The sequence below is a fragment of the Aotus nancymaae genome, unplaced genomic scaffold (assembly GCF_030222135.1).
Source record: "Aotus nancymaae isolate 86718 unplaced genomic scaffold, 86718_ANA_hifiasm-v0.15.2.pri h1tg000030l, whole genome shotgun sequence".
In the NCBI taxonomy this organism is placed as follows: Eukaryota; Metazoa; Chordata; class Mammalia; order Primates; family Aotidae; genus Aotus; species Aotus nancymaae.
In genome coordinates this window covers 22,290,443-22,301,894 of record NW_026988443.1, presented here as the reverse complement: position 1 = coordinate 22,301,894, position 11,452 = coordinate 22,290,443, and the positions used below count along the sequence as shown (strand labels likewise).

Below are 11,452 nucleotides of genomic sequence, written 5' to 3'. Positions count from 1 at the left end.
GCAGCAGACGGGCGCCTGCCTACACAGGAAGCCTGGGGCCCGGACCCGCACGGCAGCCACCTGCTCCCCCGGCGGCGGCAGCGGAAGGTGCGCGCCGCTTCCTGCCAGGCCGCCCCCGGCCCGGCCCCTCCCCGCCCGGGCCTCGCGGCCCGAAAGCTCGCCCAGGAGCGAAGTTGTGGGACGGGGGCCGAGTCCCAGCTGCCTGCCTGCCCTGTCGCCCAGGAGCTTCTCTACCGGGGTAGACGTCGGGGTGGGGAGTGGAGTGGCCAGGAGGGTCGCGTGTGTCGTGTGCCTCCAGCGGGTCCTAGCTCCCTGCTTCCACCCCTCCCCGCAGTCCCTGCCGCTAACACCAGGGGACGCTGCCTGCCCAGGGATCCCCGCGGCCCACCCGGGCTGGCCCCCTCCAAAGCCCAGGCTGCGGAGGTGGACCAGGCGCCTGGCAGAAGGGGGATTGCTCAGCAAGGAGCGCCCGATCTCTGCTAACACCGGGGGTCCTGCCCGTTGCTCCTAACTTGGAGTCCAAAAGAGATTTTGAGTGGGTGGGAAAAAATGCCAGATGGGGCTGGGTGCTGTGGCTCACGCCTGTAAACTCAGCACTTTGGAAGGCCCAGGCGGGAGGATCACTTGAGCCAAGGAGTTGGAGACCAAGCTGGGCAACATAGCGGGACCCTGTCTCTACAAAAAAATTAGCCAGCGTGATGGCGTGCATCTGTAATCCCAGCTACTTAGGAGGCTGAGGTGGGAGGATCACTTAAGCTTGGGAGGCAGAGGTTGCCGTGAGCGGAGATCACACCACTATACTCCAGCCTGGGCAACAAAGCCAGGTCCCCTCTCAAAAAAAAAAACCTGATGGGTCCAGACGCCCTTCCTTGCCAGAGGTGGGGTCAGAGCCGAAGGTGAGGGTCTTCAGTGAGGCAGCCTGGGACTAAGGTGAGCCCTGAACCCCAAGCACTTCATGGAGCACGTGAGTGAGTTGTCCAGGTACATGGGGGTCTTCCTGTGTCTGCCTTCTCCCCAAACTGGGGGGATTTGGGGAGGGGGAAGTCAGACAGAGAGAGAGATAAGCTAATGTCTCCAGGGCTGAGAGGGGTCAGAAAGAAATGGGGTGGAGCCTGCTACCTGTTGCCCTCTAAAAGACTAGGACCTAGATTCTAGAAGGTTCACAGGAAGAGACTGCATTTTTTCCTTCTATTACAATCTAAACTTCACTTAAGTGATAAGGAGCAGCAGTCTACCCTGCCCATAGCTCAACAAGGTGGAAATGACAAGGAAATGACAGCTAAGGGTGACAGGGGAGGGATCTGCTAGAGAGGATGCTGCACAGAGAGTTCCTGCTGCCTCCCAGATTGAAGAGACATACTTTGAGACAGTCTTGCTTTGTGGCCCAGGCTGGATTGCAGTGGCACAATCTTGGCTCACTGCAGCCTCCACCTCCCAGGTTCCAGTGATTTTCCTGCCTCACCCTCCCAAGTAGCTGGGATTACAGGCACCCACCACCACGCCCGTCGAATTACTATCATTATTTGTGACGGAGTTTCACTCTTTTGCCCAGGCTGGAGTGCAATGGCGTGATCTTGGCTCACCCGCAACCTCCGCCTCCCCGGTTCAAGTGATTCTCCTGCCTCAGCCTCCCAAGTAGCTGGGATTACAGACATGCACCACCACACCCAGCTAATATTTTGTATTTTTAGTAGAGACGGGGTTTCTCCATGTTGGTCAGGCTGGTCTCAAACTCTCAACCTCAGGTGTTCCGCCTGCCTGGGCCTCCCAAAGTGCTAGGATTACAGGTGTGAGCCACGGTGCTTGGCCCTATTATTGTTTTTTAGACAGAGTTTTGCTCTTGTTGCCCGGGCTGGAGTGCAGTGGCGTGATCTTGGCTCACTGCAACCTCCACCTCCCAGGTTCAAGCAATTCTCCCGCCTCAGCCTCCCAAGTAGCTGGGATTATAGGCATGTGTCACCACATCCAGCTAATTTTTGTATGTTTAGTAGAGATGGGGGTCTCATCATGTTGGTCAACCTGGTCTCCAACTCCTGACCTCAGGCGATCCATCTGCCTCAGCCTCCCAAAGTGTTGGGATTACAGGTGTGAGCCATCATGCCTGGCCACGAAGAGACATAATTTGGATTAAGATCTAAGACTCTAAGACTACACAGAATCCTCAAACTGCTTGTAGGGTGACAGTTCAGTAGGTCTCACACAGTACTGCCAAAGGACCAAGAACACAGGTCTGGCCAGGCACAGGTGGTTCACGCCTGTAATCTCAGCACTTTGGGAGGCCGAGGTGGGCCAATCACCTGAGCTCAAAAGTTCAAGACTAACCTGGCCAACATGATGAAACCCTGTCTGTACTAAAATACAAAAAATTAGCCCAGCACAATGGTGGACACCTGTAGTCCCAGCTACTTAGTAGGCTGAGGCACGAGAATTGCTTGAGCCCAGGAGGCAGAGGTTGCAGTGAGCCAAGATCTCCACTGCACTCCAGCCTGGGAGACAGAGCAAGACTCTATCTCAACAACAACAAAAAAGAATGTAGGTTCTGCAGGCACACTGCCTAGATTTTGACACTAAACAAGTTACTTAGCCTCTCTGGTCTTCCTGTTTTGTCTGTAAACTGGAGCTATTAACTTACCTCAAGATTTGCTTTAAGGATTCAATGTTTATTAAGGGAAGCGCCCACAACAGTGCCTGGCACTCAGATAACACTCACATTTGCCAAGTCTACCATGACAACCCAGGAATTCCAAAACAGAACGACAGAAAATCCACCTCACTGGGATTTTTCTTTTTAGAATGACGAGGAGAGATGAGAGCAGTGACTGCCAAAAGGGCTGGAGCCGTGCCCAGGTGGAGGGCCTCTGGAGACTGCAGCGACGCCGGCGGGGCCCGTCCCTGTGTGGGTGAGCGCATAGGGGCAGGCAGGGATGACTGAGATCAGGCCAGGCTTTCAGGGCTAGGCACATGGCTGCTCGCAGGGGTAGGCATGTGGCTGCTGGCGGTCAGGGCAGTGGTAACACAGCAAACCTGATCTCAGAGACCAAGTGAACACATGGGACTCAGTTCTTACAAGTGACAGTGACTCAGTGACATGCCATCAGCTTGTTCAAGCCCATCTATGTTCTGGAAGGCTTGCCACTCCATGGGCGTTCAGAAAATGCCAAAGCTTTCGAGAACATCAGCCTCACCTGCTCTGGGTAGCAGAGACTGAGGACAGGACTTGCCTCCCAGGTGGGCTGGGCTACGCCCCTTGGTGCTGCCACAAGACTCACCTCGAATGATTTTCGAAGACCAGGTCCTGACAAGCCAGAGAAGGGCTCAGGTACTTGCTGTGCTGGGCAGCAATAGGGTGATGCCAGCCCAGGGGTGGGAAAGGGCATAGATTCTTTTTTTTTTTGAGACGGAGTTTCGCTCTTGATACCCAGGCTGGAGTGCAATGGCGCGATCTCGGCTCACCGCAACCTCCGCCTCCTGGGTTCAGGCAATTCTCCTGCCTCAGCCTCCTGAGTAGCTGGGATTACAGGCACACACCACCATGCCCAGCTAATTTTTTGTATTAGTAGAGACGGGGTTTCACCATGTTGACCAGGATGGTCTCGATCTCTTGACCTCGTGATCCACCCGCCTCGGCCTCCCAAAGTGCTGGGATTACAGGCTTGAGCCACCGCGCCCGGCAGGCATAGATTCTTTACTCCTGTGGCTTAACAGGGAGCTGCACGCAGGTTCAGGAACTTCCCCATCAACAGTTCCTGGGGTGGAGTAACAGAACTGGCTTCTGCTGCTGAAGGTTTGTTTTTTAAGAGTTTAGGAGTGGAGGTTTAATAGACAAAAGAGAGAAAGAAAGAGAAGGGAAAACAGCTCTCTCTTGAGTGAGAGAGGGGACTTCTGGGAGGAAAATAACCTGCTGAAGGTTTTATAATTAACGGTTAGATAGGATGCATCCTGGGCTATGCAGCAGGAGGATCCCCTTTCAGCCTTAACTCCATCAGAATGTCAATTATCGTGCCCCTTCCCCAGCTAAAACAAACACATTTTAAAATTTTCCAACAGGCTGGACAAGGTGACTCATGCCTATAATCCTGGCACTTTGGGAGGCTGAGGCAGGTGGATCACCTGAAGTCAGGAGTTTGAGACTAGCCTGACCAACATGGCAAAACCGTCTCTACTAATACAAAAAAATTAGCTAGGCATGGTCTCTACTAAAAATACAAAATAGCCGAGCACGATAGTGCACACCTGTAGTCCCAGCTACTTGAGAGGCTGAGGCAGGAGAATTGCTTGAACCTGGGAGGTGGAGGTTGCGGTGAGCTGAGATCACCATTGCACTCCAGACTTGCCTTCTCAAAAAAAAAAAAAAAACAAACAAACAAAAAAAAAAACCTTTCAAACAATGTATACAATCAGGAATGACAGGCTGTGTTGGATACAGAAAAACAGCCTTGTTCTGCAAAGAGGTTATATATGCTTAGGTGGCTGAGCATGGTGGTTCATGCCTATAAGCCAGCACTTTGGAATGCTGAGGCAAGAAGATCACTTCAGTTCAGGAGTTTGAGACTAGCCTGGGCAACATAGCAAGACCCGATCTCTACAAAAAAACTTAAAAAAAAAAAAAAACCCTCAAAACAAAAATGAGCCAGGTGTGATGGCATGGCCTGTAGTCCCAGGAGACTAAGGTAGGATTGCTTGAGCCTAGTTCAAGGTTACAGTGAGCTATAATTGTGCCACCATATCCCAGCCTAGGTGACAAGACTGAGATCCTGTCTCAAAAACACCTTGGAATTAAAAAAAAAGTTGGGGCCAGGTGTGGTGGCTCACGCCTGTAATCCCAGAATTTTGAGGCCGAGGTGGGAGGATCACTTAAGGTCAGTTCAAGACCAGCTTGGCCAACATGGTGAAACCTTGTCTCTACTAAAAATACAAAAATTAGCTGGGCATGGTGGCAAGTGCCTATAATCCCAGCTTCTTGGGAGGCCGAGGCAGGAGAATCCCTTGAACCCAGGAGGTGGAGGTTGCAGTGAGCCAAGATTACACCATAGCAAGATGATTTTCCACTAACAAACAAGATTCCAAACATGACATAACTCCCTTGCCACCCACCTTCCTGGGCTGCTAACAGGCAACTCTATTATCTAGGAGGGTCTCCTCACTACCTGGTGGTTGTGCATCTGTCTCTCCTTTCAAACGAACTTCTCTAGGGTTTGAAATGACAAGGAAATGACAGCTAAGGGTGACGGGAGGGGTCCGCTGGAGAGGATGCTGCAGAGAGTTCCTGCTGCCTCCCAGATTGAAGAAATATACTCTTCAATCTGCTCTTACCAAGAGGCAGAGCTCCAGGTACCGATTCCAGCCCTCCGTGAGCGGAGATCCCGAGTATAGAACTTTCCATTAGCCCCTTTCACTCTAAGCAGCTCTATGGCCCACCAACTCAAGTGGATCACGGAAGCTATGGCTGCTGTCCAGCTACTTACTCACCTCTCTGCTCACACACACTTTTGGGGGAGTAAAAAGTTATAGCAGGATGCACTCAATATCTAGTCACCTGCCAAGATCATCTCTTCCCATCTGCTAGAGGAAGTACCATCCCAGGGAACAGAGGTTGCCTGTGAAAGGCAGAAGCCTGCACAGCCTGGAAACCATGTAAGCAACCCCCCAACCTCCCTCAAGCAGGCAGGAATCATGCAAGATGGAATCTTTGGAGCACTTGTTAATCCGTTATGATTTATTAGCTGTACAGCAGTAGATCCTCCTCCCCAGCTTTCAACCCCATTACATATTTTATTACAGGTCTCATGTTGGCATCCTAAAATAATGAAAAATATCACACAGTACAGCTAAGTACAAAATGCATCAACCTAGAGTCTGATAGCTAACTGATGGCTCTCTTAAAAGCAATACACAGAAGAAAAAAGTGTTTGAAATCAGTAAGACTGAGGCTCTCTAAAAAACACATTTTTAAACATGTGACAGTTCATGTGCAAGAATCACTTTTTAGTTGGTTTTGCTTCACATTATTTTTTGAAGATCCAAAGTTTAAATTACTGACCTACTGAAATTTTCTGGCCCAGCTTTATAAGGGCTGCTGTGACCCACTCATAATCAGCCTTCTGCTTTAACAGAAGATTTATAAAACACAACATTCAGCTACAAACAGGGCAAAGAAAATGTCGATGGGAAATCATAACTGAAAGTTAATTGTATAAGGTTCAAATGCTGGCTCCGTGGGCTGGAAATCATGATCTGCCACATGGGTGTCCATCACTGGCGGGCAGTGCCATTCTGCTACATGATTGTGATCCAATTCCTTGTCAACATTTACACACTACAGAGTCTGTGGCAACTTAATTTGCAAGTAATTAAAATGCTGGGTTTTCTTACACTGCACTTCTTTTCAACCTCTTAATTAATGGAAAAGATTAAAATGTAAAAAAAGTTATTTACAAGCTTGACCATACCAGAAACTTTGCCAAGAAAGAGGCAAAGCTTTCAGGACAGAACCTGATCGTAGCATGCCATACTACTGGTGTGCAGCTGACTCCAAGCAAAGGGAGTCAGGGAAAAGCAAAAGCAAAAAAACAGTTTAAAAGTCTAAGTCCTTCCCAAGTATACATTTACAATTAAAAACTCTCTTGGGAAGAAGACCATAGAACTCTGGGAAGCCTGGTGGCCATTCTGGAGTGGTTTACCACATGGAGGGAGGGGTCAATGTCTCCGTTTCCATCTAGGAAAATGAGTTAGTCGTCAACACTGTCCTCAGCACTTCACAGTAAACCCTCGGGGACTCAGAACATTCCATGATTTGCTAACATCAGACAGCAAGTTCTAGTTAAATCACATTTTTTCTAACATCAGCCTTGAAGTTTTCGTTCTTGGTATGTTTGGTAAAATGGGCTTCTTTTCCCAAAGCCAAAAGAAAGAAGGGAGAAAAATTAAGATGCAGGCCGTTTAAACACAGCCCAGAGCAGTCCTGGTGACGCATAAGGCTCCGCCATCACCGGTCCATCATGCTGAGGATCATCTCGGGTGTGAGGTCTCCATTGGGGGCATCTGTGGCAGCTGGCTGGGCCTCCTCTTCCTCCCCCTCTGCAGGCTCAGCATCTGGCTCTTTTTTTACTTCAACTATAATGTTCTCAATTGCACCTGTATTCTGGTCTTCAACCTGAATGATGGCTGTTGCTGGCAAAGAAGAGCACAGACAGAACAAATGGTGCATTAAAGCCCCAAGAATCATAAGGGTCCTTTAGATTGTCAGTGAATGAGATGTCAGCAATGCAGGAAAGCTTTATTAGCTAGCAATCCAGAAAAAGTCAATTTAAAGAGCCCCCCCCCCCCTTTTTTTAAGATGGAGTCTCATTCTGTCACCAGGCTGGAATGCAGTGGCACAATCTCAGCTCACTGCAACCTCTGCCTCCTGGGTTCAAGTGATTCTCCTGCCTCAGCCTCCTGAGTAGCTGGGACTGCAGGGGTGCACCACCATGCCCAGCTAATTTTTGTGTTTTTAGTAGAGATAGGGTTTCACACCATGTTGGCCAGGATGGTCTCAATCTCTTGACCTTGTAATCCGCCAGCCTCAGCCTCCCAAAGTGCTGGGATTACAAGCATGAGCCTCTGTGCCCGGCTAGAAAGCCAATTAAAGGGCTAGGTGTGGTGGATCATGCCCGTAATCCCAGCACTTTGGGAGACTGAGGCAGGCAGATCACCTGAGGTCAGGACCAACATGGTGAAACCCCATCTCTACTTAAAATACAAAAATTATCTGGGCGTAGTGGCAGGAACCTGTAATCCTAGCTTCTTGGGAGGCTGAGGCAGGAGAATAGCTTGAACCCAGGAGGCGGATGTTGCAGTGAGCTGAGATAGTGCCACTGCACTCTAGCCTGGGCAACAGAGCAAGACTCCTTCTCAAAAAAAAAAAAAAAAAGCCTTAAAGATCTCAAACATGGTCATACATAAAATAAAGCCCCAATATTCTAGAAACTATCAAGGAACAAAATGCTGACCTTCATCTTCATATGCCCCTCAAATCACACATTAAAATCCTTACAGAGCTGGGTGTGGTGGCTCATGCCTGTAATCCCAGCATTTTGGGAGGCTGAGGTGGGTGGATCACCTGAGGTCAGGAGTTTGAGACCACCCTGGCCAACATGGTGAAATCCGGTCTCTACAAAAAATAAAATAAATAAAAAGATAAAATCCTTACTTAGTATTCCTTTATGTCATAAATTCAGGCTTTACAATAGTGAGAGGGGCAAGTAAAAAGTGCAGGGTGAACCTAAGACTACTAGAGTGTATAATGTAGGAGGACCCTCCTACAGCAAGGTGACATTTTTTTTTTTTTTGAGACAGTCTTGCTCTATTGACCAGGCTGTAGTGCAGTGGCGTGATCCTGGCTCACTGCAACCTCTGCCTCCTGGGTTCAAGTGATTCTCCTGCCTCAGCCTCCTGAGTAGCTGAGACTGCAGGCGCCATGTCATCACGCCTGGCTAAATTTTGTATTTGTAGTAGAGACGGGGTTTCACCATGTTGGCCAGGATGGTCTCAATCTCTTGACCTCGTGATCTGCCCGCCTTGGCCTCCCAAACTGCTGAGATTACAGGCTTGAGCCACCTTGCCCGGCCACGAGGTGACTTTTTTTTATCTGGCAGTTCTCCACAACGAGGGCCCTTCCACCAGTTTGTTCACTCCAGTGTATAGAGGTGAAACAAGATGCTTGGTTCCAGGATCTACTGTTAACCTCCTTTTCTGTGACCAGGCACTGACACATGGGGCTCAGGGAGAGTATCTTAAAAAACAGATTAAACCTACATTTGTTTGAAAAAAAAAAAAACAAACAAAAAAAACTGTCAGCTCTCAGGAGATTCAGAGAAACACACAAGTAGAGGAGCAGAGACCTGCGTCTCCAGAGCCTGCTGTGTATGAGGTGGAGGGATCGCCGCTTCTGTCCTCTCATAAACCAGGAGGCCAGCACTTGACTCCCAAAGGACCTTTTTTTTTTTTTTTTTTTGAGATAGAGTCACTCTGTTGCCCAGGCTGGAGTGCAGTGGTGCCATCTCAGCTCACTACAACCTCCGTCTCCTGGATTCAAGCGATTTCTTTTGCCTCAGCCTCCTGAGTAGCTAGGATTACAGGCGCCCACCACTACACCTGACTAATTTTTGTATTTTTAGCAGAGATGGGGTTTCACCTTGTTGGCCAGGCTTGTATGAAACTCCTGACCTCAGGTGATCTTCCCACCTTCGCCCCCACAAAAGTGCTGGGATTACAAGTGTGAGCCACTGTGCCCTACTGTGAATTTCTTAGAAGGGGCAATCTCAGCACAGAAACTGCTTTCCCTCTCTACCATTTACAATTTGGCTCTTCTATATTCTTTACTGCATCCATTCTCCCAGCTTACTGTGACTTTGCTTGTTTTTCAAAACCCGCCCACATTAGCAGTACCCATCTTGTAGAACACAAGTACCCTTCTATCTGGACTTTTTCTCCTTGAAATGTAACAGGCCTCTAAAGACTTCCTCAGATGTTCCTCAGTAAATACTCCTAAAAAACCATTTCCTGAGAGTTTGTTCTCAACATGCCCTTAACTTGTTCTCATGGCTTAGTTCCCGCCTCCCCAAAGAACAAGGACCCATCTGGCTCCCCCACATGCTAGGAGAAGACGCCAGCCTCCAGAGCAGAGATTAACAACTTACGCTGGTTCTGTTTGGGTTGGTTGGTTCTGCCAGGGGGTCGTCCTCTCCGCTTCTTGGCAGGTGGTGGGGCTGGGGTCACAGGCTGAGGCTCTGGCTCGGGTTCAATTTCTACTGCAGGTTCCTCCTCATCCTCATTGTCATCCAGATCTGGTTCAGCATTTTCTTTTCACGAAATCAGGAAGCACAGGTGGTGGGGCAAGAAGGATGGTGATAGAAGAAAGAAAATTATATATTCTTTCAAGTCTTGTGTGTATATATATATATATATGTATATATTTCTCTTTTTCTTTTTTTTTGAGACAGAGTCTCACTCTGTTGCCCAGGCTGGAGTGCAGTGGGGCGATCTTGGCTTACTACAACCTCCACCTCCTGGGTTCAAGAAATTTTCCTGCCTCAGCCTCTCGAGTAGCTGGGACTACAGGTGGCCACCACCACGCCCAGGTAATTTTTTTATTTTTAGCGGAGATGGTGTTTCACCATGTTGGCCGGGCTGGTCTCAAACTCCTGACCTCAGGTGATCAACCCACCTCAGTCTCCCAAAGCGCTGGAATTTCAGGTGTGAGCCACCATGCCTGGCCAATTATTTTCTTTATTAAGAAAAATCAATTTAAGGCTGGGCACGGTGGTTCACACCTGTAATCCAAGAACTTTGGGAGGCTCAGACGGGCAGATGACCTGAGATAGGGAGTTTGAGACCAGCGTGACCAACATAGAGAAGCCCTGTCTCTATTAAAAATACAAAATAAGCTGGGAGTGGTGGTGCATGCCTGTAATCCCAGCTACTCGTAGGAGGCTGAGGCAGGAGAATCGCTTGAACCGGGGAGGTGGAGGTTGCGGTGACCCAAGATCCGTCATTGCTCTCCAGCCTGGGCAACAAGAACAAAACATCATCTCAAAAAAAAAAAAAAAAAAGAAATTGGTTGAGCGTGGTAGCTCATGCCTGTAATCCCAGCCCTCTGGGAGGCCGAGGTGGGCGGGATCACTTGAGGTCAGGAGTTCTAGACCAGCCTGGCAAATATAGTGAAACCCCATCTCTACTTAAAAAAAAAAAAAAAAAAAAATTAATTGGCCAGGTGCACTGGCTCATGCCTGTAATCACAGCGCTCTGCGAGGCTGAGGCAGGTGGATTGCCTGAGGTCAAGAGTTTGAGACAAGCCTGGCCAACATGGTAAAACCCCGTTTCTACTAAAAATACAAAAATTAGCTGGGTGTGGGGCAGCGGGTGCCTGTAATCTCAGCTATTTGGGAGGCTAAGGCAGGAGAACTGCTTGAACCTGAAAGGCGGAGGTTGCAGTGAGCCGAGATCATGCCATTGCACTCCAGCTTAGGCAACAGAGCAAGACTCTGTCTCAAGAAAGAAAAAAAAGAAAGAAATTAGCCGGACATGGTTGTGCATGCCTGCAGTCCCAGCTACTCAGGAGTCTGAGGCAGGAGGGCCTGCTTAAGCCATGGAGGTGGAGGCTGCAGTGAGCTGTGATTCCACCACTATACTCAGCCTGGGTGATATAGTGAGATCCTGTCTTTAAAAAAAAAAAAAAAGCCTATTTAAAAATGCTTTTAGGGGAACAGGGTGTGAGGTTCCAAAAACTAACAAATAAAAATGCTTTTGCTGGAATGCTTGCTATTAAGATTAATATAATAAACAGGTATTGTAGCAGAATGAAGCAAATCAACTTGAAGAGTATTATTCACACTGTATGTGGGATTAGATAGTACTTTTTCCTTTTAGTTTTAGACCCTTTTTTGACTCAATAGAGTACTGAATTTCAAAT

The 11,452-nt window shown here is 48.7% G+C and overlaps 1 protein-coding gene across 2 annotated transcripts in view; it reads right to left on the bottom strand.

Moving 5' to 3' along the window:
• Nucleotides 1-5,694: 5,694 nt before the first annotated feature.
• Nucleotides 5,695-11,452, bottom strand: part of CTCF (CCCTC-binding factor) — a 75,378-nt gene continuing 69,620 nt past the window's right edge. Inside the window, exons 11-12 of one of the 2 annotated variants that reach the window (XM_012468202.2) lie at nucleotides 9,681-9,842; nucleotides 5,695-7,170 (exon numbers count right to left, since the gene is read on the bottom strand). In XM_012468202.2, coding sequence (XP_012323625.1) covers nucleotides 6,986-7,170; nucleotides 9,681-9,842 — 347 coding nt within the window. In that variant the 3' untranslated portion in view covers nucleotides 5,695-6,985. The remainder of the gene's footprint in view (nucleotides 7,171-9,680; nucleotides 9,843-11,452) is intronic. The other variant, XM_064383189.1, reaches the window with a different exon arrangement.